General features: G+C 45.4%; 2 protein-coding genes across 3 annotated transcripts; both read left to right on the top strand.

Annotated features, from left to right (window-relative positions):
- Positions 1 to 624: 624 nt before the first annotated feature.
- On the top strand, positions 625 to 19751 carry LOC124041788 (tetratricopeptide repeat protein 39C-like). Of its 2 annotated transcripts, XM_046359814.1 has the most exons (14): positions 625 to 669; positions 771 to 806; positions 1585 to 1713; positions 3626 to 3737; positions 4031 to 4412; positions 5677 to 5845; positions 6078 to 6171; positions 6261 to 6368; positions 6606 to 6715; positions 6898 to 7021; positions 15302 to 15399; positions 15525 to 15629; positions 15734 to 15772; positions 15982 to 19751. In XM_046359814.1, exons 1-14 carry the CDS (start codon positions 637 to 639, stop codon positions 16072 to 16074), a joined length of 1632 nt encoding a protein of 543 aa, XP_046215770.1. In that variant the 5' UTR covers positions 625 to 636; the 3' UTR covers positions 16075 to 19751. The 2 variants fall into 2 exon arrangements, with proteins under 2 accessions (XP_046215770.1, XP_046215771.1); XM_046359815.1 differs by lacking the exon at positions 771 to 806.
- A 965-nt stretch (positions 19752 to 20716) lies between these two features.
- On the top strand, positions 20717 to 25566 carry LOC124040914. Its single transcript, XM_046358026.1, has 5 exons — positions 20717 to 21510; positions 21625 to 21687; positions 21806 to 24169; positions 24616 to 25215; positions 25429 to 25566. The coding sequence occupies exons 1-5, from the start codon at positions 21363 to 21365 to the stop codon at positions 25461 to 25463; spliced, it is 3210 nt and encodes a 1069-aa protein (XP_046213982.1). The 5' UTR covers positions 20717 to 21362; the 3' UTR covers positions 25464 to 25566.
- The last annotated feature ends 1643 nt before the right edge of the window (positions 25567 to 27209 follow it).

Below are 27209 nucleotides of genomic sequence, written 5' to 3'. Positions count from 1 at the left end.
AATTACTTAGTAAATGACTATCACCTGCCTCTAGCCAAATACATTTGCATTCTTCTGAATTCTGAATAATTTGGAGCAGGCCATTTTTGGGACTTGAAAGTGAAAAACCCAGAGTAAATGCAACCGGCTTAGTTAGATCCTCAAACACACACACAGCGTTGTCTCCTGCTGATACCCCAAATATCACCCTCCCACTAATTATGTTGAGCTCTGAGCTGTCATAAGAGATGAAGGGAGCTGAACGTTGACACCTTCATCCTCCCATAATTCCATACTGTCATCTTGAATGAAATGTTTAGGATTTAGGCTTCTTGGAAGTGAATAACCATCCAGACTTTGAGGCATGAATGCGACGACTATTAAACGTTCTCATGGAGCAGTCTTACAAATCACATTTTAAGTAATTACTTTAGCCCGACTCTGCCGCCTTTTTTGAGCACTGTCTTCAGACGCTCTGCACAATGAAGAAATCCAGGCGGTATTGCTGGAGGATACCGAAGTTTGACTTGAAACAGCTCTACAGCTCTCACCCATCTTCACCTGTCCTGGCTGTCTCTCTTAAGAAACCGACCTGTTTTAGCCTTACCGCAACCATCTCTCTGTCTCCCTCTCTCTTCTAGGACCCACAGTCCACTGATGAGTTTCGGAGCCAGTTTTGTCAGCTTCCTGGTGAGTAGGGGTGGAGAGGTCAGAGGAGGTCAACTTCTTACTGAATTACTGTACGTCCCCCAAATTCCACTGATATTCTCATTTGATACTCTGCAATGCAGACAATTGGATTCTATTGGAGTGAAGAACAGGAAGAGGTCTGTATTACAGTCTGTTGTGTTGTACGTTTTATTGAATGCCAACCTTTTTTAGTTCAATAGTTGGATTTTCACAGTACATCTCTATTTCATACATAGACCTTGTCATAGTGTATTTGCGGTGCAGATTGACCGAATGAATTGAAGGTCACACAAATAATAGCACACCCGGGATATCCTCAGCACTAATCTGGCTGTGCATCACACACTGCTGGCGGGTGATTCACCAACCATGATTTAATTGGCTCACGGTGGGTTTGAATACTGACAGGGAATAAACTATTTGTGCATGTCTTTGGAAATGATCACGGCAGATGAAATGTTAGTCTGGTAAATCCAGGATGAATAGTTGATTGGCCAGCTGTGCTTTTTCATTGTTCTACAGTTGAGGGCGAATATATTGGCATTCTTGCACGTTTCACTATTTCCTCTAAAATAAGTTGAAATGTAAAAAATGTTTAGTGTTCATACGTGTAATTATTTGATTTACAACTGCAACAGGAGCCCAACGTAGAAATGAATTAGATTTTGTCTACCTTGTAGTTTCTTACCTGTGGTAATGTAAGTTTCAGGTACCTAAGGGGTGACAAAATGAACTTGTATAGTGCAAGGGTGCCAATATATTTGACCGCGTGTCTGTTGCTGACAGGATAATTGTTTAGCCTACTTTAAAACAATAGTGTTGGTACATGTTAAGGCATTACGCCAAGACTACCATACTGACTAGGTTGAGAGCAATGCCCTGACTGGCACTGTATGAATCTGCCTGTGTGTGTAGAATGCCATGATGACGTTTGAGGAGGAGAAGATGCAGACAGCCTTTGATGACCTCCGAGCCACGGAGAGACTTTGTGAGCGAGACAATGCCGGGGTCATCGAGACGATCAAAAACAAGATCAAGAAGAGTGTAAGTGAAAATACAATGTGTTCACGCACACCTAATTAACCTCAGAGAAGCTCATACCTGTGTGATACATCTCATACATCTCCTCTATCCACACACACCTAATTAACCTCAGAGAAGCTCATACCTGTATGATACATCTCATACATCTCCTCTATCCACACACACCTAATTAACCTCAGAGAAGCTCATACCTGTATGATACATCTCATACATCTCCTCTATCCACACACACCTAATTAACCTCAGAGAAGCTCATACCTGTATGATACATCTCATACATCTCTATCCACACACACCTAATTAACCTCGCCTGTCCAACATCACTACTCTGGACGGCTCTGACTTAGAATACGTGGACAACTACAAATACTTAGGTGTCTGGTTAGACTGTAAACTCTACTTCCAGACCCATATCAAACATCTCCAATCCAAAGTTAAATCTAGAATTGGCTTCCTATTTCGCAACAAAGCATCCTTCACTCATGCTGCCAAACATACCCTTGTAAAACTGACCATCCTACCAATCCTCGACTTTGGCGTTGTCATTTACAAAATAGCCTCCAATACCCTACTCAACAAATTGGATGCAGTCTATCACAGTGCAATCCGTTTTGTCACCAAAGCCCCATATACTACCCACCATTGCGACCTGTACACTCTCGTTGGCTGGCCCTTGCTTCATACTCGTCGCCAAACCCACTGGCTCCATGTCATCTACAAGACCCTGCTAGGTAAAGTCCCCCCTTATCTCAGCTCGCTGGTCACCATAGCATCTCCCACCTGTAGCACACGCTCCAGCAGGTATATCTCTGGTCACCCCCAAAACCAATTCTTTCTTTGGCCGCCTCTCCTTCCAGTTCTCTGCTGCCAGTGACTGGAACGAACTGCAAAAATCTCTGAAACTGGAAACACTTATCTCCCTCACTAGCTTTAAGCACCAACTGTCAGAGCATCTTACAGATTACTGCACCTGTACATAGCCCACCTATAATTTAGCCCAAGCAACTACCTCTTTCCCAACTGTATTTTATTTATTTTGCTCCTTTGCACCCCATTATTTTTATGTCTACTTTGCACATTCTTCCATTGCAAAACTACCATTCCAGTGTTTTACTTGCTATATTGTATTTACTTTGCCACCATGGCCTTTTTTGCCTTTACCTCCCTTCTCACCTCATTTGCTCACATTGTATATAGACTTGTTTATACTGTATTATTGACTGTATGTTTGTTTTACTCCATGTGTAACTCTGTGTCGTTGTATCTGTCGAACTGCTTTGCTTTATCTTGGCCAGGTCGCAATTGTAAATGAGAACTTGTTCTCAACTTGCCTACCTGGTTAAATAAAGGTGAAATAAAAAAATATAAAAAAACTCAGAAGCTCATACCTGTATGATACATCTCATACATCTCCTCTATCCACACACACCTAATTAACCTCAGAGAAGCTCATACCTGTATGATACATCTCATACATCTCCTCTATCCACACACACCTAATTAACCTCAGAGAAGCTCATACCTGTATGATACATCTCATACATCTCCTCTATCCACACACACCTAATTAACCTCAGAGAAGCTCATACCTGTATGATACATCTCATACATCTCCTCTATCCACACACACCTAATTAACCTCAGAGAAGCTCATACCTGTATGATACATCTCATACATCTCCTCTATCCACACACACCTAATTAACCTCAGAGAAGCTCATACCTGTATGATACATCTCATACATCTCCTCTATCCACACACGCCTGACTTGTCTTGCGGTCTGCCAATGTCAAGTTGACGTCATCTTCTCTAGCGGTGCTGTGTTTGGCCTTGCTACAGATGTATGTTTGGCCTTGCTCTACAATTTAGACGTTGACATCACCGTGCTCTGTGTGTTTGTCCTTCCTCCAGGACCCTCAGAGGTCAGGGGTGGCTATAGTAGACCGCCTCCAGAGACAGATCCTTGTGGCAGACTGCCAGGTGTACCTCGCTGTCCTCTCCTTCATCAAACAGGAACTGTCAGGTGAGACGCCTCATCACTTCGACCTTGACCTGCGTGCAGGCTTATAGCTGACTGACGGATCGACTGTGCTGCTACTACTAGACTGAATGACTGCACTGTGTTGTGGCTACTCACTGCTACGGTTAAGATCGTAGGTCTGTTTCATTATCTTGCGTGCTGATTATAATGTATGCTCAATAAGTGATTTGCTGTAATGGGCCTTGGTATCTAGACCATGTCTCTCAGTACTCTAACATCCCGCTGCTTGATGTTAATCATATCTCATGGACTTCCCCTCTCCCAAACCCACCCAGCATACATCAGAGGAGGCTGGATCCTCCGCAAAGCCTGGAAGATGTACAACAAGTGTTACAGCGACATCAGCCAGCTGCAGGATTGCAGCAAGAAGAGGTCCTCCGACCAGCAGGCGTCTCCCTCTCCATCCACTGACCAGGCCAACCACGGCGCGGCCAAGCTCCCAACCCAGAGGACCAATGGGGTGAGCCCGGAGGCCCTAGCCCGGCTTAAGGGCTCAGTCAGTTTTGGCTACGGCCTGTTCCACCTGTGCATCTCCATGATACCGCCGCACCTGCTGAAGATTGTCAACCTTCTGGGTTTCCCCGGCGACCGTCACCAGGGGCTGTCCGCCCTTGCGTATGCCAGTGAAAGTAAGGACATGAAGGCCCCCTTAGCTACGTGAGTAGGTGTACCACTACTGACCATGGTGTCTTTTTTTATTTTTTTTTGTCTCGTGTTGGTTTATTTTACTTTATTGACTTGAACTGTGTTTGGGGTCATTTCGGTGTAATAATTTATCTCATTCAACATATTTCATATGGACATGGTGACCATGTATTTAGTGATAGAAAATATATGTAGTAATCCTACGTAATGTAGCCTTATACATGGACTAGACAGAGTAGTGTGATTATTTGGGAAGAGAAAAGAACCAGCAAGCAGGATGCAGCTTAGCTGGCTCTGAATATTTATTTAGATATTTGTACCTTTATTTAACTAGGCATGTTGGTTAAGAACAAATTCTTATTTACGATGACTGCCTACTGCCAAACCCTAACCCGGATGACGCTGGGCCAATTGTGTTCCGCCCTATGGGACTCCCAATCGCGGCCGGTTGTGATACAACCTGGAATCGAACCAGGACCTGTAGTGACGCCTCTAGCACTGAGATGCAGTGCCTTAGACCGCTGCGCCACTCGGGAGCCCTCGGGAATGTCAGTGATTCATATGGGTCAGTGATTCATATGGGTCAGTGATTCATATTGAACAGCTTATTTATTACTGTCACCACCATACTGATTAGAAATTCTCTGATATTTGATTCTGCCCACATATCCACAGCAGGAGGCAGAAGACACAGGGTGTGTCCCACATGGTACCCTATTCCTTCCGTAGTGCAATGCATTTGACCAGGACCCGCAGGGCCAAAGTTGTACACTATATAGGTAATAGGTTGTCATTTGGGATAAAACCACAGCCTTCACCAGACCTGAAACCCATTAGCTCTCTGCCACTCTGCCAGGGGCCAAGATGATCTGCTTTAATAATAGAGAGAAGCTGGCTGAGGCCCCTGTCCTGGTTGAACTTCAAGGCCTTGGCAGAGAACAAAGATTGTATTTATTTTAGGAAGACACATGTTCAACATTTTAAGCTAAGATTAACTTTTTTGTGCCTGAAGGGAAATTTGTCTTGGACTTTCAAGTGCTGTTGCTTCCACATCTAAGCTGCATGCGACGGTTCATTCTGCAGAATATTGATGGATTTTGTTTTCAGCTGACGCATCTGCTGAGTGTGGTAGCAGGCTGTTCAACTCGAAATTAGTCATATGTTTACCGACCACTGTGATATGTCTTGGTTTCTCGACTGACTCTCTGAACGCTGACGTTCACCGGTATTCCTCTCACTGTTGTCAATAACAGTGGTTTCTCTCCCCCTGTGGCAGGTTGGCCCTCTTGTGGTACCATACGGTAGTGCAACCCTTCTTTACCCTGGACGGCTCAGACACACAGGCCGGTCTGATGGAGGCGAAGGCTATCCTCCAGAGAAAGGAGCCCGTATACCCTAACTCCTCCCTCTTCATATTCTTCAAGGGCAGGGTGCAGCGTCTGGAGGTAAGGGCCTGGGCCATGTTCAGTAGAGAGAAAATGTTTTAAAACACAATTTAAATGAAGTAGTTCAACCTAAATGTCGCCAATAATAACACCTATTTTCTTGTGCTGCAGTGTACACTACTCGACACAACCTAGACAGAAGTAGACCGATACCACATGGAAACCTGTGTCTACAACTGTGGCTGTAGTGTGTACCTTGTCCTAATCTTCCCCCTCTCCTCAACTCATTCAGTGCCAGATCAACAGTGCAGTGACGTCCTTCCAAAATGCCTTAGAGCTGGCTACAGACCAGAGGGAGATCCAACATGTTTGTTTGTATGAAATAGGTACTTCCTCACTTCTACCTCAACTCTTAACATATAGAACACCATTACCTTGTTGTTCCTGAGTGACACTTCATTCTCTCTGCTCTCAGGCTGGTGCAGTATGATGGAGCTGAAGTGCGGTGACGCCTACAAGGCCTTTCAGCGTCTGGCGACCGAGTCACGCTGGTCCCAGTGTTACTACACCTACCTAACTGGAGGTGAGAGGGCAGAGGTTAGAAATCATGGAAATCGAGGCGGGGTTAGAAGAACGCCCTCTTGTTTTTTTCTTCAAAAGTAAAATAAGTTCCGTAACTGGGAACGCTAATTCACCTGAATGAAAAGCTTCTGAACTATTAGCAATAATGGCTTACATCCTCTGATAACGGTTGTATGTGGCTGTTGAGATACCCAGCAGACTCTTAACGCCTGGACATCGCTCTGTGTTTGTGGTATAGTGTGCCAGGGAGCGTCAGGAGATCTGGAGGGAGCGGCCGCTGTCTTCAAGGACGTACACAAGCTTTTGAAACGGAACAGCAATCAGATAGAACAGTTCTCTATGCAGAGGGTGAGCGTGGGGCTGGCAACAGCACACTTCTCTAGATATCCATGTGAACCATGACTTCCAGTGAGGAGAAATCCTTTTGCGAGTCACACAGTTTCACGGTGATCTGTAGTAATTGTATGGAGGAAAATTGGCAGTTGATTGGGTAGCGAGTAATTGATAAACGTGCGCCTGTGTGTGTGCAGGCGCAGAGGCTCAGCAAACACACCCCATCCAGAGAGCTGTGTATCCTGGCTGTGATCGAGGTGCTCTACCTGTGGAAGGCCCTGCCTAACTGCTCCACCGCTAAGCTGCAGACCATGAGCCGAGGTACGCTGTGAAAACGTACAGTAAACACAGACCACATCAACACAAACAGACAGACCTCCTCATACATAGGGCTGTGGTGTTGATGACATTTTATCAGCCGGTAACTCATGTTACTGCCCGTCTCTCTGTAAATGAACGTAAACATTTTCAGCATCTCCAGGCCTCCACGCATACAAGTCGCTGATGAACGCCTTTGAAATATATATATATTTTTAAAGCCTGAATCCATTTAATATATACCATCACAATGAATCCATTATTTGTTTTAGGCAGGTCTAATGAAACATTATGATATGGAGAAAATGTATTTCAGAAGAACAGAATGTCATCTTCACAGACAAGATGTCCTGATAAATCCCATGCCATTATTTTATATCATATGATTTTTATAGGAAGAAGAATATAATTGAGCTTAGCTGAATAAAATAGAAAGGATGTTTTTCTCCTCCCCGAACGAGGGCACATATGAAGTGGCTATGTTGAGCATAAAAGTTATCATTTGAAGCGGGTCCTATATGCCAGATTTAGAGAGAGAAACCTTAGAATGTCTCAGAAATCAAGCCAGAAATGCGCTGTGTGATGCGCTCTGTTCCTTGCCTCGGGCGGCACACGCTGTTCTCTCATGAAGTGATCATATTCTCACCCATCAGACTTTTCTCAATTTAATGTTGGCTTGAAATATATTAAAGTCATTTCGATTTAGAATGGCCCATTTTATCAAACGGGCAGGGGAAAAAAGACCTGCCGTCCATTTGCACTCCCAATAGCGAATTGAGGCTCCTGCGGTTCCTTTATCAAGCATGCCAGGTAGGCTACTCTGGTTCTGCAGTGGAGAAATGTGCTTCATATTAATAGCTGAGAAATAATCATAGTAGCAGCTGGGATCCTCTTTATAGTGGCCACCACCAGAACTCTGCTTTCACTGGGTCGCATATGGCTTATCAGAACACTTACTTCACTCCACGCATCAACCACTGTTTGCGGAGCAGCCTTTCGCTGGGCGACAGGTGATATTCTGCCCGAACTCTGTATGCCATGGGCTCCCCAACCCTGTTCTTGAAGCTACCCAGTGCTTAATATGGGAATCCTAGTGTAATCTGTGAGTGAACATTTTATCGTAACATATTTTCACAATGAAACGTATTTGATTAAACAGTTGACAAGCCCCTCTGTGCTCTCGAGAAAGGAATGAAGGAGAGCGAGGAGGAGATGGAAATGCACAGTGGTGAGAGATTCTGTAGCTAAATGTTAGCCTATTAATTATGAAGAGGGGGAAAAAACGATTTCATTTTGGGGTATAGGCTAGTCCAATGATGTAGCAAAGTGTGGTTCTGCCGTGCGTAATATGCTGTGTAGGTTATTAACCACTATTGTAATGAGTTTTTTTCAGGTTTGGGCTCATAGGCCTAAGCATATACTGTAAGCTCTAATATGCGTATCGTGATCTACATGCAACGTCTTATGCTTTGAATTCATATTCACCTTAGAAAGTGCTGTCCATTTTGTTGTTTAGTTTTGAAACAAGATCCACAATGACCATGTTTTCCACTGTTTTGATCTGTTGTTGAACTTCTTTCTTCAAATTGATCATCACAGTGATGTCAAACATTTTCCGTCAAGATAGAACTGCCAAAGGGGGAGGAGTTGCAATCTACTGCAGAGAGAGCCTGCAAAGTTCTGTCATACCTTCTAGGTCTATACCCAAACAGTTTGAACTTCTAATTTTAAAAATGAACCTCTCCAGAAATAAGTCTCTTACTGTTGCCGCCTGCTATCGATCCCCCCCCCCCCTCCTCCACTCCCAGCTGTGCCCTGGACACCATTTGTGAATTGATCGCCCCCCATCTAGCTTCAGAATTCGTTCTGTTAGGTGACCTAAACTGGGATATGCTTAACACCCCGGCAGTCCTACAATCTAAGCTAGATGCCCTCAATCTCAAACAAATCATCAAGGAACCCACCAGGTACAACCCTAAATTCGTAAACATGGGCACCTTCATAGACATTATCCTGACCAACTTGCCCTCCAAATACACCTCCGCTGTTTTCAATCAGGATCTCAGCGATCACTGCCTCATTGCCTGTATCTGATATGGGTCCGCAGTCAAACCACCACCCCTCATCACTGTCAAATGCTCCTGTTACGAATCCCTTTTGGCCCGACAGTCTAGGGGGGATGGTAATGAGACCCGTAACATAACTCATGCAAATTATTATTGTGACAAAGTAAAAGTGTGCACGAAATAACCACGACAACAGAAATCTACCGTCAAACTCTAGGTTTATTTATAAACACAAGGTAACGGGGGAGCAGGAAAAGGGGCTGAGCTGGACCCAAGGAAAGAAACGATAAATATACAAAACCACACCCCTAAGCTAGACTAGCCTACTTTAACAACAACTAACTAACTAACCAAAAATACAGTGGGTGGTCCGCCCAGTGTATTTAACAAGGTTCACCTACGGGTAGTGTATGCCCATGGGCGACTTGTCTTGGTTTCCCCTTTTCCCACCTGCAAACAAACAAACACCATAACCAAAAACAATACTCACAGGTGATGACAAAGTGCTATGGAGGTGCTTTAAACAAAAGAGAGGTTAAGATACAAAGCGAGAGTGAAACACAGAGACCTACAGACATGGCATTTACAGAGAGATTGAGCTGAGCTGAGTGGAGCTTTAGAACAAACAAATGATGGGGTTTTTAAACCATGGGGAAGGAACTGTGATAGGTCAGGAAATAGGAGGAGGTGTGTCTTCTGATTGATGATTGATTGTTGACTGATTGGGGAGTGATGATTTTCACCTGTGAGGGGAGAAGGAGAGAAAAGAAACACACACACAGGATACACACACACACACACACACACACAGGATAACTGTATCCGTAACAGCTCCCTAAAACACTTCTGCGAGCAGGCCTTTCTTATCGACCTGGCTCGGGTATCCTGGAAGGATATTGACCTCATCCCGTCAGTCGAGGATGCCTTGTCATTCTTTAAAAGTAATTTAAAAGTAATTTCCTCACCATCTTAGATAGGCATGCCCCATTCAAAAAATGCAGGACTAAGAACAGATATAGCCCATCTTAGATAGGCATGCCCTCTTCACTCCAGACCTGACTGCCCTTGACCAGCACAAAAACATCCTGTGGCGGACTGCCATAGCATTGAATAGTCCACACGATATGCAACTGTTCAGGGAAGTCAGGAACCAATACACGCAGTCAGTCAGGAAAGCAAAGGCTAGCTTTTTCAAGCAGAAATTTGCATCCTGTAGCTCTAACTCCCAAAAATTTTGGGACACTGTAAAGTCTATGGAGAACAAGAGCACCTCCCTCCTCCCAGCTGCCCACTGCACCGAGGCTAGGTAACACGGTCACCACTGATAAATCCATGATAATCGAACATTTCAATAAGCATTTCTCAACGGCTGGCCATGCCTTCCTCCTGGCTACTCCAACCCCGGCCAACAGCTCCGCAGCTGCTTGCCCCAGCCTCCCCAGCTTCTCCTTCATCCATATCCAGACAGCAGATGTTCTGAAAGAGCTGCAAAACCTTGACCAGTACAAATCAGCTGGGCGAGACAATCTGGACCCTCTTTCTAAAACTATCCGCCGCCATTGTTGCAATCCCTATTACCAGCCTGTTCAACCTCTCATTCGTATTGTCCGAGATCCCTAAAGATTGGAAAGCTGCTTTCTTCAAAGGGGGTGACACCCTACACCCAAACTGTTACAGACCTATATCCATCCTGCCCTGCCTATCTAGTCTTTGAAAGCCAAGTTAATAAACAGATCACTGATCATTTCGAATCCCACCATACCTTCTCCGCTGTGCAATCCGGCTTCCGAGCCGGTCACGGGTACACCTCAGCCACGCTCAAGGTACTAAACGATATCACATTTACATTTACATTTAAGTCATTTAGCAGACGCTCTTATCCAGAGCGACTTACAAATTGGTGCATTCACCTTATGACATCCAGTGGGACAGTCACTTAACAATAGTGCATCTAAAACTTAGGGGGGGGTGGGGTGAGAGGGATTACTTAACCTATCCTAGGTATTCCTTAAAGAGGTGGGGTTTCAGGTGTCTCCGGAAGGTGGTGATTGACTCCGCTGTCCTGGCGTCGTGAGGAGTTTGTTCCACCATTGGGGGCCAGGGCAGCGAACAGTTTTGACTGGGCTGAGCGGGAGCTGTACTTCCTCAGTGGTAGGGAGGCGAGCAGGCCAGAGGTGGATGAACGCAGTGCCCTTGTTTGGGTGTAGGGCCTGATCAGAGCCTGGAGGTACTGAGGTGCCGTTCCCCTCACAGCTCCGTAGGCAAGCACCATGGTCTTGTAGCGGATGCGAGCTTCAACTGGAAGCCAGTGGAGAGAACGGAGGAGCGGGGTGACGTGAGAGAACTTGGGAAGGTTGAACACCAGACGGGCTGCGGCGTTCTGGATGAGTTGAAGGGTTTAATGGCACAGGCAGGGAGCCCAGCCAACAGCGAGTTGCAGTAATCCAGACGGGAGATGACAAGTGCCTGGATTAGGACCTGCGCCGCTTCCTGTGTGAGGCAGGGTCGTACTCTGCGGATGTTGTAGAGCATGAACCTACAGGAACGGGCCACCGCCTTGATGTTAGTTGAGAACGACAGGGTGTTGTCCAGGATCACGCCAAGGTTCTTGGCGCTCTGGGAGGAGGACACAATGGAGTTGTCGACCGTGATGGCGAGATCATGGAACGGGCAGTCCTTCCCCGGGAGGAAGAGCAGCTCCGTCTTGCCGAGGTTCAGCTTGAGGTGGTGATCCGTCATCCACACTGATATGTCTGCCAGACATGCAGAGATGCGATTCGCCACCTGGTCATCAGAAGGGGGAAAGGAGAAGATTAATTGTGTGTCGTCTGCATAGCAATGATAAGAGAGACCATGTGAGGTTATGACAGAGCCAAGTGACTTGGTGTATAGCGAGAATAGGAGAGGGCCAAGAACAGAGCCCTGGGGGACACCAGTGGTGAGAGCGCGTGGTGAGGAGACAGATTCTCGCCACGCCACCTGGTAGGAGCACCTGTCAGGTAGGACGCAATCCAAGCGTGGGCCGCGCCGGAGATGCCCAACTCGGAGAGGGTGGAGAGGAGGATCTGATGGTTCACAGTATCGAAGGCAGCCGATAGATCTAGAAGGATGAGAGCAGAGGAGAGAGAGTTAGCTTTAGCAGTGCGGAGCGCCTCCGTGATACAGAGGAGAGCAGTCTCAGTTGAATGACTAGTCTTGAAACCTGACTGATTTGGATCAAGAAGGTCATTCAGAGAGAGATAGCGGGAGAGCTGGCCAAGGACGGCACGTTCAAGAGTTTTGGAGAGAAAAGAAAGAAGGGATACTGGTCTGTAATTGTTGACATCGGAGGGATCGAGTGTAGGTTTTTTCAGAAGGGGTGCAACTCTCGCTCTCTTGAAGACGGAAGGGACGTAGCCAACGGTCAGGGATGAGTTGATGAGCGAGGTGAGGTAAGGGAGAAGGTCTCCGGAAATGGTCTGGAGAAGAGAGGAGGGGATAGGGTCAAGCGGGCAGGTTGTTGGGCGGCCGGCCGTCACAAGACGCGAGATTTCATCTGGAGAGAGAGGGGAGAAAGAGGTCAGAGCACAGGGTGGGGCAGTGTGAGCAGAACCAGCGGTGTCGTTTGACTTAGCAAACGAGGATCGGATGTCGTCGACCTTCTTTTCAAAATGGTTGACGAAGTCATCTGCAGAGAGGGAGGAGGGGGGGAGGGGGCGGAGGATTCAGGAGGGAGGAGAAGGTGGCAAAGAGCTTCCTAGGGTTAGAGGCAGATGCTTGGAATTTAGCGTGGTAGAAAGTGGCTTTAGCAGCAGAGACAGAGGAGGAAAATGTAGAGAGGAGGGAGTGAAAGGATGCCAGGTCCGCAGGGAGGCGAGTTTTCCTCCATTTCCGCTCGGCTGCCCGGAGCCCTGTTCTGTGAGCTCGCAATGAGTCATCGAGCCACGGAGCGGGAGGGGAGGACCGAGCCGGCCTGGAGGATAGGGGACATAGAGAGTCAAGGGATGCAGAGAGGGAGGAGAGGAGGGTTGAGGAGGCAGAATCAGGAGATAGGTGGGAGAAGGTTTGAGCGGAGGGAAGAGATGATAGGATGGAAGAGGAGAGAGTAGCGGGGGAGAGAGAGCGAAGGTTGGGACGGCGCGATACCATCCGAGTAGGGGCAGTGTGGGAGGTGTTGGATGAGAGCGAGAGGGAAAAGGATACAAGGCAGTGGTCGGAGACTTGGAGGGGAGTTGCAGTGAGGTTAGTGGAAGAACAGCATCTAGTAAAGATGAGGTCGAGCGTATTGCCTGCCTTGTGAGTAGGGGGGAAGGTGAGAGGGTGAGGTCAAAAGAGGAGAGGAGTGGAAAGAAGGAGGCAGAGAGGAAAGAGTCAAAGGTAGACGTGGGGAGGTTAAAGTCGCCCAGAACTGTGAGAGGTGAGCCGTCCTCAGGAAAGGAGCTTATCAAGGCATCAAGCTCATTGATGAACTCTCCGAGGGAACCTGGAGGGCGATAAATGATAAGGATGTTAAGCTTGAAAGGGCTAGTAACTGTGACAGCATGGAATTCAAAGGAGGCGATAGACAGATGGGTAAGGGGAGAAAGAGAGAATGACCACTTGGGAGAGATGAGGATCCCGGTGCCACCACCCCGCTGACCAGACGCTCTCGGGGTGTGCGAGAACACGTGGGCGGACGAAGAGAGAGCAGTAGGAGTAGCAGTGTTGTCTGTGGTGATCCATGTTTCATATCATAACCACCATCGATAAAAGACAGTACTGTGCAGCCGTCTTCATCGACCTGGCCAAGGCTTTCGACTCTGTCAATCACTGTATTCTTATCGGCAGACTCATTAGCCTTGGTTTTTCTGACGACTGCCTCGCCTGGTTCACCAACTACTTTGCAGACTGAGTTCAGTGTTTCAAATCGGAGGGCATGTTGTCTGGACCTCTGGCAGTCTCTATGGGGGTACCACAGCGTTCAATTCTCTGGCCGACTCTTTTTCTCTGTATATATCAATGACGTTGCTCTTGCTGCTGATCCACCTCTACGAAGACGACACCATTCTGTATACTTCTGGCCCTTCCTTGGACACTAACTAACCTCCAAACGAGCTTCAATGTCATACAACACTCCTTCGGTGGCCTCCAACTGCTCTTAAACGCTAATAAAACCAAATGCATGCTTTTCAACCGTTCACTACCCGCCCGCCCGACTAGCATCACCACCCTGGACGGTTCCGACCTAGAATATGTGGACATCTATAAGTACCTAGGTGTCTGGCTAGACTGTAAACTCTCCTTCCAGACTCTTATTAAACATCTCCAATCCAAAATCAAATCTAGAATCGGCTTTCTATTTCGCAACAAAGCCTCCTTCACTCACGCCGCCAAACTTACCCTAGTAAAACTGACTATCCTACCGATCCTTGACTTCGGCGGTGTCATCTACAAAATAGCTTCCAATACTCTACTCAGCAAACTGGATGCAGTCTATCACAGTGCCATCCGTTTTGTTACCAAATCACCTTATACCACCCACCATTGCGACCTGTATGCTCTAGTCGGCTGGCCCTCGCTACATATTTGTCGCCAGACCCACTGGCTCCAGGTCATCTATAAGTCTATGCTAGGTAAAGCTCCGCCTTATCTCAGTTCACTGGTCACGATAACAACACCCACCCGTAACACACGTTCCAGCAGGTATATCTCACTGATCATCCCCATAGCCAACACCTCATTTGGCCGCCTTTCCTTCCAGTTCTTCGCTGCCAGTGACTGGAACGAATTGCAAAAATGGCTGAAGTTGGAGACTTTTATTTCCCTCACCAACTTTAAACATCAACTATCTGAGCAGCTAACTAATCACTGCAGCTGTACATAGTCCATCTGTAAATAGCCCATCCAATCTACCTACCTCATCCCCATACTGTTTTTATTTTATTTACTTTTCTGCTCTTTTGCACACCAGTATCTCTACTTGCACATCATCATCTGCTCATTTATCACTCCAGTGTTAATCTGCTAAATTGTAATAATTCGCTCCCACGGCCTATTTATTGCCTACCTCCTCATGCTTTTTGCACACACTGTATATAGACTTTTTTTTCTTTTCTTTTATGCTACAATCTCAGTCAGCGTGTTTATTGTGCTTTCACTGAGTAGTTGTGGTGGTGCCGTGAAAGTGAATTCCTGTGAATCTGGAAGAGAATTTGGTGGGTTTTTTCTCTCAAAATTTGGTGGGTTTGTCTCCTCTTAGTTCTGCAGGAACTAGATGACATCTCATTTGCTGGCCTGAAAAACCTGCTCCTTGGTGACATACACAGATGTCTCGGCAACATGAACGACTCCATTCAGGTTCTGTCTCCTCACCATATTTATATGTATTGAAAACAAAGTACTCATAGTATTTACTGACAAATATTAATGTAGTCAGAATAGTGAATGTTTACTACTCTTTATTATGTCATTGAATATTGCAGTGCTTCCATCTGGCTGCCAGAGATGAGATGGGCCATCAAAACAACTCCTATGTGCAGCCCTACTCCATCTACGAGTTAGGCTGCGTCTTACTGGACAGCCCTGAGGTGAGCTGTGCATATGGTGTATCGCGCAACATGTCAACCCCAAGGAGAGAGTGTATTTTGCTTAATGCGGTAGTTGATTGAGATTGTGGTTCTTCTCTTCTCAGTCTGAAGCGAAGGGCAGAGCTCTGATGCTCCAGGCCAAGGTACAGTAGAACTTCACTTCTACAGTATAGGCCAAGAGTGTATCCTCGTTTTTGAAAACGTGTAGCTTTCAGCTGCAGTATTTGAAATGATCAATCAAGTCTGACAGTCATCCATAATATGCATTTGATATTATTTGATATTTCCTTACCGGTATGTACACGTGTGAATATTTCTATGTGATGCAGTAATGTTGTGTGTGTTTGTACAGGAGAACTATGCTGGCTATGACTTTGAGAACAGGCTCCATGTGCGCATTCATTCAGCTCTGGCTTCCATGAGAGAGGAGGTGACCCCACCCTGACCGCACCCTTTCTCGACCATACATCCACCCTAGCTTGTGTTGGGGGTAGGAGGAGCTGGAAACGGCTCCCTTTAGAGAAGCCATCTTGATCTCCACAGCACTGTGATGGTTCACTGCATTGTTTTTCAGTTGACTTGTGTTTGTTTTTTAGAATGAATGTGCCATCAAGTTTGCAATGTATAGTTTACAGTAAGAGTTTCCTGGAGCGACAATGCAGGAATAGTTAAGACTACTGGAGTGTATTAGTGTGTTTTCAACCAGATCAAATATGTACAGTGGTTGCAGCTGGGAGGCAAATGCAACTTTTTACAGGGGAAAGTGTCTTTATGGGGGGAAAATCTATTTAAATTGTACAATCATATCTTTATTCTTTCCCATGTGTTGGGAAAAGGTTCAGATGCAGAACTGGGTAAGCCATTGGGTATGCCATTGGGTATGCCATTGGGTATGCCATTGGGTATGCCACACTCCATTATAAATTAAGCCGTGCCCAGGTTGCTGCCAGATTATGACCTGAATGTCCAAAGTCCTGTTGCTGTTACAGTAGTAGACCATCTGAATGCACAAATCCTATGCTACTACTCATCGCGTGGCCTTGTGGCACTGTAAATTGGGGAGATTTTCTACACATCTTGCCATGGGTTGCAGAGAACATTCTGCAGTTTTAAAGGCCCAGTGCAGTCAACATTTTTATTTTCCTGTGTTTCATATATATTTCTACACTAGGAGGTTGGAATAAGGTTGACTGTAACGTCTCTTCACAATCCTCAAGTCAAGAACAGACTATGGGAGGCGCACAGTACATGGAGCCATGGCTACATGGAACTCTATTCCACATCAGGTAACTGATGCAAGCAGTAGAATCCAATAATAATACACTGTATGGAACCTCGGGGACTGTGAAGAGACACACACCTCGGGAACCTCGGGGACTGTGAAGAGACACACACATACACATGATAAGGCATGCACTCTACACACCTACAAATGGATGTTGTATTAGATGTGACAGTAGAGTAGTAGCCCGAGGGAACACACTTAATGTGTTGTGAAAAGTTTTATTAAATGTAATATTTTAAATTGTATATACAATGAATGTTGAATGTTTTTGGACCCCAGCAAGGCAGCAGCTAATGGGGATCCTTAATACATATAATACTGTGAACATGAAGCTGATGATGATAATACCCTTTTAGTGTAAGAGCTGTTTGAGTTGTTGGCCTTCCATGGTTACCTCACCATGCGGTAAATGAGTAAATAAACCAATAAGAAAGGGTTCCAAATCTGCCAATAACAGCTCATGGTCAGATTTCCCCTCCCCACTCAGACCACTCCCAGACAGTACTAATGAAATTCTTTCTTGACAAATTGCTCTTTAAGAAGCAATTTTTGTTTCTTTTTGGCCATTTTTAATTTAAAACAATCACAGTAAGGTACTTATTTGTTACCCAGAAATGATTTGATATTGAGATTAAAAATGGCTTCAATGGATATTTTTAAAGCAAGTTTTCTGAAATTCTACACATTTTGCCATGGGGCAGTGAGAACTTTGCAATTGTAGAAAAAAAATCTATTTTAAAGCTAATTTCCTGGAATTCTACACATTTTGTAATGACTTATGTCATGTTAATATAATATCTGAGTGAGAATGACTAACAAAATCCTTGTGTGCCCCCTGGAGATCAGGGCCCCTGGGCATGTGCCTGGTCGCTATTCGGACAGGTTTAGATAGCTGGCTAGACTAACAAGCAATAATTGAGTGACTGGAAGTGACCTACATAACGAGAACAATTGCTGATGCACAATGACATTTCCAAATTGAACGTGGTGTATTCTATTATTCTTACTCTCAATAGTAAGTTGAGACCCCGACTGAGTTCTTGAAAAAATATATACAGTGCCTTCATAAAGTATCGACACCCCTTGAACATATTTTGTTATTATATAGCCTGAATTCAAAATGAATCAAATTAAATAAAAAATCTCAGCTATCTTTTTTTCTAATTTATTGAAAATTAAATATAGCATTTCCACAAGTATTTCCAACCCTGGGGTCAATGCATGTTAGAATCCCCTATGGCAGTGATTACAGCTGTGAGTCTTTCTGGGTAAGTCTCTAAGAGCTTTGGACACCTGGATTGTACAATATTTGCACATTATTCTTTAAAACATGTTCAAGCTCTATCAAGTTGGTTGTTGATCATTGCTAGACAGGCATTTTCCAGTCTTCCCATAGATTGTCGAGCGGATTTAAGTCAAAACTGCAACTAGGCCACTCAGAAACATTCAATGTCGTCTTGGTTAGCAACTCCAGTGTATATTTGGCCTTGTTTTAGGTAATTGTCCTGATGAAAGGTGAATTTGTCTCCCAGTGTCTGTTGGATAGCAGACTGAACCAGGTTTTCCTCCAGGATTTAGCCTGTGCTTAGCTCTATTCTCTTTCTTTTTATCCTAAAAAAACTCCATAGTTCTTGATGAGGAAAAGCATAAGCATAACAAAATGTCGCCACCACCATGCCTGAAAATATGAAGAGTGGTACTAAGTGGTGTTGGATTTGCCCCAAACATAACGCTTTGTATTCAGGACATGCATGTTTAGGAATATTTTCTTTAAATTCTGTACAAGCTTCCTTATTCTCACTCTGTAATTTGGGTTAGTATTGGGGAGTAAGTACAATGTTGTTGATCCATCCTCAGTTTTCTCTTATCACAGCCATTAAACTCTGTAACGGGTTTAATATCAGCATTGGCCTTATGGTGAAATCCCGGAGCGGTTTTCTTCCTCTCCGGCAACTGAGTTAGGAAGGACACCTGCATCTATGTAGTTACTGGGTATATTGATGCACTATCCAAAGTGTAATTAATAACTTCACAAATCTCAAAGGGATATTCAATGACTTATTTTTTATTAATATTTTACCCATGTACCAATAGGTCCACTTCTTAGCGAGACATTGGAGACCCTCCCTGGACTTTGGTTGAATCTGTGTATGAAATGCACTGCTCAGCTGAGGGACCTTACAATTATCTGTATGTGTGGTGTACAGGAATTAGGTACTCATTAAAGAATCATTTTAAACACTATTATTGCACACCGAGTCCATACAACTTATTATGTGACTTGTTAACCAATTTAATCCTGATCTTATTCTGGCTTTTCATAAAAGATTGAATAATTATTGACTCCAGGCAGTACAGGTTTTCATTTCTAAAAACATCATTCCACTTTGACATTATGGGGTATTGTGTGTAGGTCAGTGACACAAAATCCAAGTTTAATCCATTTTAAATTTGGGCTGTAACTTGACAAAATGTGGAAAATAGGTGTGAACTTTCTGAAGGCACTATTTATTTTGGGGGGGTCTGGGGCCCCCTGGCTGACAGGTGCCCTAAGCGACTGCTTATGTCTCTTATGCCTGGAACCGGTCCTGTTGATGGTCATTGGCTGATTTTCTCAAACTAAAATATGTTACAACATTGTTACTAGTTTTTAAACAGTGTATTGATATTTAAAGGGAAACCTACAAATAGGTTTGTATCAGTGTACTTTAATTCAATATTACTAGATAAATGACATTTTCCTTTTGGCACTTACTTGTGGGTACAACATGCACACTGTAGGTCTACTCTGCTGTATTTTTATAAACTGAAAACTGGTTTTCCTGTGTTGAATAGGGGTTTTCTTGTATGTGTATATTTTAAACCGATGGTCATGTTATTTCCTTGATGTGTTTAAGATGCATGCACTGTTTGTAACCTTGTGATTTATTTATGATTTTTTGGGGAAAGTGACAATGCACATCAATTAGTTTTCATCTGTAGACTACTTTAGTCCCTGGGCAGATATATACAAACATTTAGCTTCACAAACATTTCACATAACATTTTTAAAAAGACAGGCCTACAGCTGGCAATTAAAAATATTGACTAGTCAGACCATTACTCTGTTCCAGTTGGCTGATGGGCATTAGATTGCTACTGTTTGGCATCGCACAGATAATTTCAGACTAATTGTCTCAATCAATGGGAGAATATTTCAAATAGATGAATGGAGCAAAAATTGATTTAATTTAATAAACACTTTCTAAATTCAAACAAATCCCCTGCAACTAGACATGGACGTTTAGAAGAAAATTGGTTGTCTCCCAAGTCGTGAATTGAGGAGTATTGCCAAGTTAATTCTTTGGGATCGATGTCCCTTCCACGGGACGGTTGAGCTAACGTGGGCTAATGTGATTAGCATGAGGTTGTAACTAACAAGAAATCTGATATTGGCAGAAAGCTTAAATTCTTGTTAATCTAACAGCACTGCCCAATTTACAGTAGCCATTACAGTGAAATGATACCATGCTGTTGTTTGAGGAGAGCACAATCTGGAACATAACGTTATTAATAAACAAATTAGTCATATTCGGGCAGTCCTGATACATTTTGAACAGAAATGCAGTAGTTCATTGGATCAGTCTAAAACTTTGCACCTGCACTGCTGCCATCTAGTGGCCCAAATCTAAATTGCACCTGGGCAGGAATAACAATGGTAATGGCCTTTCTCTTGCATTTCAAAGATGATGGTACAAAAAAAAAACACAAAAGAACGGTTGTTCTTTTTCTTTGTATTATCTTTTACCAGATCTATATTGTGTTATATTCTCCTACATTCCTTTCAAATGGTACCAAGAATATGCATATTCTTGCTTCAGGTCCTGAGCTACAGGCAGTTAGATTTGGGTGTGTCATTTTAGGTGAAAATTGACAAAAAAAAAGGGGCGGATCTTTATTAAGTTTGGTCGAAAACTCTGTGCTATGCCAAATTGTAAACTACTTGTAACTACGAATGGAGCATCACATTAGCCCGTTACAGTTTGTTAGCTAGCCTACAGATGCTTTACAGTTAAAAGTTAAATACACCTTTGTCGCACTAAGCCAATAGTGATGGGAATTACCGTTTTATATTATTTGATGTAGAAATACCGGCATGATATACAGTCAGATGAGCTATCTGGTAGTTGGATCAAATGCAACATAGTAGCAGGCCAACTGTACGTGTGCGTGACAACATTATTTCGCAGCAACAATACACCCGCCATTATGACGCAATTATTGAGTGATCATGTTATCGCTAGTAGCCTTCATTACTGCTCTCAGCGCATTGGACAATTATTGGAGGCCATCAATAATGCCTTGGACGAGCGCGTTCATTACATTTAGTCAGTAAATAAATATTTGAACGACTTTACTCTTGTGATTTGGAATTTCGTGCATCTACGCTTGTGTTCATAAGCAGCAAGATGCCTTATCCACATAAAGTGGTGAATATTCCAACGGGATTCAAGGACATGCTTGAGGGAGTGAGCAAGGCTGTGGTGAAGTATCAACCGGAGAGTATCCCCGCCTTCGCAGCAGGCTTCTTCAATGCGCTTCTAATCTTCAGAGACGGTAGGCAATGCTGTGCCTGAATCCCCTGTAGTAGACTACACTAGACTGATGCATGTTAATAGTTCTAGACACCTTTTGTTAATTGACCCAATCACGTTGCATTGTGTTTCACAGAGAAGCCAGGCATGCCTATCCATGAGCTTATTAAAGAATTCAGGGCTACAAAAGGCTCTCATTGTAAGTTACTTAATTTTTCTCATCTCTGTTGTTTAACAAAACAGGCCAATCAATTCTCAACCTATCGGTTGTTGTTTTCATATTGTAAATCATAATGTGCACTTTTGCTTGTTTGCAGTCTACAGGAAGAAGAATAAAGCTGTACAACCACAAGTACAGCCGCAGGTCACTGTCCAAGGTCCTGAAAAGTACCCCCATCCCAAGCCAATCCCGGAGTGGGAGGCAGGCCCGTTGCTAATGGAAGCTAGATGTGAGGATGTCAGGGAGCCTTTCTCCTTCATCTCTAGTGACCAGCCCTGCATCAGCCGAGACATCCAGGCTATGGATGCAGTGGCAGGAGCTTCTACTGACGGTGGCCAGAACGAGTGTGGCCTGCAGGTCTCTGCCACCACCATCACACTATCCCCAGGGCCCATCCCAGCAGACATTGCCCAGGGCCTGGCCCTGTACCGGCGCAAGATTGACCTAGAGTCGTCCCCCCGGGACTCTCCTCCACTCGGGGCTTCCGCCAACAACTCCTGTGCGCGTGTCCGTTCGGCCCTCTTTGAGCGGGTCTCCTTCAGTGAGATCAGCCAGGAGTTGGATGCGGTGCTGATCCGGACTGGCGTGCTCCCATCAGAGTCCCTGATCATCGTGCAGACAGAGCATGTACCCAAGATGATTGTGTTCCAGGCTCATCCCCTATTGGCTGAGAACGCAGCAGTGGCTCCGCCTCCGTGTGACGTCCCTGTCAGGTATAAGTGCAGCTGTGCCTCAATGGTGGGCGCCCTCGAAGACGTGGTGGCACTATTGGAGATGGCCGGTGCATCTCAGCCCAGCTATCCCATCTGTGAGAGAGCAGGTCCTGTGGTGGAGAGACCAGCTGCTATGGTCGCTGAGCCTGAGGAGTCTCTAGCCCTTGGAGACAAGGTTGTACCCCTTGAGGTCTACTCTGCACCAGTCGAACCCCAGGAGATGACACCCTCAAGGCCCTCCATCCCAGTTGGAACACTGGAGCTCCCTGTTTCAGCCCCTGCTGTGTCTGACTCCCCTGCTGTGGCTGACTCCCCTGCTATGGCTGACTCCCCTGCTATGGCTGACTCCCCTGCTATGGCTGACTCCCTTGCTATGGCTGACTCCCCTGCTATGGCTGACTCCCCTGCTATGGCTGACTCCCCTGCTATGGCTGACTCCCCTGCTATGGCTGTCCAAGAGGTGCATATTAGTTTGACGGATCGTCCTCTCTCAGTCATCCTACACTCCCTCTCTGGTGCAACTTCACCATCCGAGACAGCAGAGGATGTGATGCTGGTTCCTATGGTAGTGTCCCCTCCTGAATCAGTCAAAAGGGTGGTGAGAGAGTCCTCTGATCTTCTGTGTCCTCTTCCTGCAGCGACATTGGAGACTGAGTCTGTTAGTGTGATTTGTCGCCCTCCTTCTCCAGTGACTGTGGAGATCCAGTCTTCCATTCTGGCTTCTCCCCTTACTGCTGCAACCGTGGAGACAGAATCCTCCAAGCGAATTTGTCCTTCTGTGGTCAGCGTGGAGACTGAATTGGCCGATATGCTATCTCCTTCTGCTGCAGAGACAGTGGAGGCCAAATCTTCTGTTTTGACCTGCCCCCATACTGCAGTGACCGACGACTTTGTGGCCCCTGTTTCTGTGTACCTTCCTGTTGTGGCACCAGAAGAGACCGGTGTCCCCAGTGTGCAGCTCCCAGCTCCCGCGCCTGCCTTGACAGGGGAAACTCAGTGCCAGTCTGCTTCACCATGCCTACCCACCCTCACGGCCGCAGGAGAGTCCAGAACCCCCTTCTTGGTCTACCTCCCACTGCCTGCTCCAGAGCTGGCTAAGACCCCTGGTCTGTTGTGCCAACTGGGCCTGGGACCAGAGGAAGCCAAGAGCTTCCCTTTCCTGTGTCTCCCTATTTCTGACATCCCCAGGACCCCAAGTCTTGTGACTGCCAACCTGGCTCCAGCTCAGACTGCGGCTGTGGCTCCTGCTGCTGCTCCGGATTTACCAAGGACCAACCTCCCTGGAGTGACAGATATCCACAGGACCCTGAGTTATGTGGCGGCTGGAGCTCAGGAGCTACCACGGCTCCAGAGCTATGCGGCTAACACCGCTGAAGTCCAGGAGCCACCGAGGACCCCCAGCTATCTGGCTAACACCCCTGGAGTTCAGGAAATACCACACAACCCCAGCTATCTGAAAAACTCAGCTGTCTTCCAAGATATGTGCTTTATGTGCCCCTCCGTTACCGCCTCCAATCTGTCCAGGAACAATAGCTTTGTGCACTCTCCGGCTGCCATGGCTCCACAGCAGCTGATTAGGGGCCCGTGTATGATGTCTCTGTACCCCCAGGGAGGGCCTGTGATGGGCCACTGTACCCACTCCCCAGGACAGTGTCCTGCGTCTCTGCAGCAGCAGGCTGGCATGGCTCCGCTCAACCACGGACAGACGACCAACACCAACTTCATGCCCATTTGTTCTCAAGGGCCAAGTAAGATATTTACATGTTTGCATTTCACGTTCAAACCATTGCACTGAAGTCAATAGATTTTAGATTTTGTTGTGAAATTAGCTGTACATTTGTTGATTCATAGCTGTGAACGTGGAAAAGGAATCCGCATAAGGGGAACCTGTCAGCCTCAGCACCATTGTTGTTGTTGTGGTTTTGTGGACGGTGATTTGCGTCGAGCAGTGCAAAATGAAATAATTGCAGTACATATTCTGCTGTTCTATTGCGCTTACAATGTCTGAGGGGAAAAAAACTGTTTGTTGTTGTAATATCCCAAAAGGACGTGGCAGTTTCACCATTAAGGATTCCAGCTTTAATTCATCTATAGGTTTTACCTTTACATTACAGACATAATATACTGTGGGATTTTTGTGAGACTGCCATCATGCCTTATAATGTATTTTTCTTCTCCCTCTCGATCTCCTCAGGCCTGTGTAGCTGCCTCGGCAGAACTGGCAGCCACTGGCGCCTCTGTCACCTGACGCGACCCGAGTCCCAGGGCAGGGTGGGCGGCATGATCTGCCCCTACCAGAACTCCCAGACCATGATGCACTGCAACAGCCTGGATCACATGGCCAACATCCCCATGTACCAGGACTGTGGCCACTACTCTAGCAGCTGCCACCTGCTGCCACCGTGCTCCCAGTCGTCCCACGGCAGCCTGCACACCCACCACGTGGCCGAGCCCCGTTGCTCTGCTCACAACCTGGGCACCTCCTTCGTCCAGCCCCAGAACTGCTCCTCCGACCCCCTCTTCCACTACCCCCAGCAGTACCACCTGGTGGCCACCCCCTCCCAGGAGAGGCAGCAGGCCCTGTGCCCTCTCCAGTGCCCACTGCTGCAGCAGCGCAACAGCTCCCTGCTATTCTGTGGGCACCAGGGGGAGCTGAGCAGGCTGGGCTCCTCCAGCTGTGTCCCTGCCACCAACCAGAGACAGAACCAGGGAGGGGTGGGGCAGAAGAATAACAACCCCAGCTGCGTATCGCTTCATAACAAAAGATTAGACACGAGCGCAAACAACAATCAAGGTAGCTAAACATGTTGCCACTATGAAATGTATGGTTGTGTTTTAGATTTCACTTGGACTTTTTTGTTTATTTCTGGATGATTGTCAGGGCGAGCAATCCATGCCTACCATGTGGTTATTATTAAAAGTTGAACATATGGCATTAAGTGGTTGAAGAAGCTATGTGTTTTGATGTTATAGATGAAACTATGCTCTCTCCTTTTTCTTGTCACAGGCTGCGTCATGAACTGCAATCCCCAGGGCAACTAATCCTGTCTTCACATGAGAAGGACCTTATTTTTGCAGTTGCCAATGTCTCTTTTGCATTCTTTTAAACTGATAATGAGGAATAAATATACTTACATTGCATGAATTTCGATAGTGCACAAACCCTCAATCAATCACTACAAAAACATACAACTTAAGGTAATTGCAGCTATGTAAAGGCAGTAGATGGAGGGTAAACTTCCACATTGATACAACAGTTTAACAAAGATTCGGTATTGGGCTGTTGTTTAAAGCTAGAATCCTTAGTCGCTACATCAATTTTTGAACTATAACATATAAATCCCTCTTGAGCTTAGTTCAAATGTCGTACCCCATCAGAAACCAAAATATAAGCTTGTTTTACTCCAATGTTTGTAAACAATATAAACAAACACTTTATACCCTCCAAACATGGTTCAAACTATAATTTTGATATCACTGATGGTCAGTCCTTACGTCAATGGCTCTGTCTATGAATTTGAGAGAGGCATGGAGAAATGTAACCAATCTCTCAACTTTTTACCAAAACAGTGGCGAGGTGTCACTTTGTTCTATTTTTAAACTAAGGATTCTAGCTTTAGGACCACTGTTTCTGTGGAATGAATGGAACCATTGCAACACTCACAAAATGAGTCATAATGTCACATCCATGTTGCATAGTAACAGATTCCATGGGTGGAAGTGTGAGTTAAAGAAATCGAGAATCACCATCAACCTTTAAAATCTGGCTTAGACAGTCTGGACTGACTTGGACTGAGCCTAAGGCCATGTCATCCTTTTAACATCTGCTCAGTTACTCATCAGAAGTCAAAATGACCTGTTCGCCAGGTTGTTATGACATAGTTGCATGGGGTAAGGAATGCATTAAATACAAAAGCTCAATTAGCTTGCAGGTAATGTTAGCTATTATACATGTTGTTTGTTTTCCTGCTATTGAAGCTCATCACAACATTATTTGACTATCTAATGAGAAGTTAGAGCAACTGCACCATAATATTTAAAAAAGTACAACAATAGAGTAGACAGAAAGTGATACATTGTTGCTTTTGGCTATGTTGTGGTGGATGAGCTAAACAATGGAACATGGCCGGTGTCTGTCGATTGCCACCAACAACAACAAGCAAAACTCTCTATGCAAGTGCCCACTACCAGTTACCAACACCAACAACAAGCAAAACTCTCTATGCAAGTGCCCACTACCAGTTACCAACACCAACAACAAGCAACACTCTCTATGCAAGTGCCCACTACCAGTTACCAACACCAACAACAAGCAACACTCTCTATGCAAGTGCCCACTACCAGTTACCAACAACAAGCAAAACTCTCCATGCAAGTGCCCACTACCAGTTACCAACACCAACAACAAGCAACACTCTCTATGCAAGTGCCCACTACCAGTTACCAACACCAACAACAAGCAAAACTCTCTATGCAAGTGCCCACTACCAGTTACCAACACCAACAACAAGCAACACTCTCTATGCAAGTGCCCACTACCAGTTACCAACACCAACAACAAGCAAAACTCTATGCAAGTGCCCACTACCAGTTACCAACACCAACAACAAGCAAAACTCTATGCAAGTGCCCACTACCAGTTACCAACACCAACAACAAGCAAAACTCTATGCAAGTGCCCACTACCAGTTACCAACACCAACAACAAGCAAAACTCTATGCAAGTGCCCACTACCAGTTACCAACACCAACAACAAGCAAAACTCTCTATGCAAGTGCCCACTACCA

Source organism: Oncorhynchus gorbuscha, linkage group LG08 (assembly GCF_021184085.1).
Source record: "Oncorhynchus gorbuscha isolate QuinsamMale2020 ecotype Even-year linkage group LG08, OgorEven_v1.0, whole genome shotgun sequence".
Lineage (NCBI taxonomy): Eukaryota > Metazoa > Chordata > Actinopteri > Salmoniformes > Salmonidae > Oncorhynchus > Oncorhynchus gorbuscha.
Note: the sequence above shows the minus strand (reverse complement) of the source record. Positions and strands in the feature narration are given on the sequence as shown.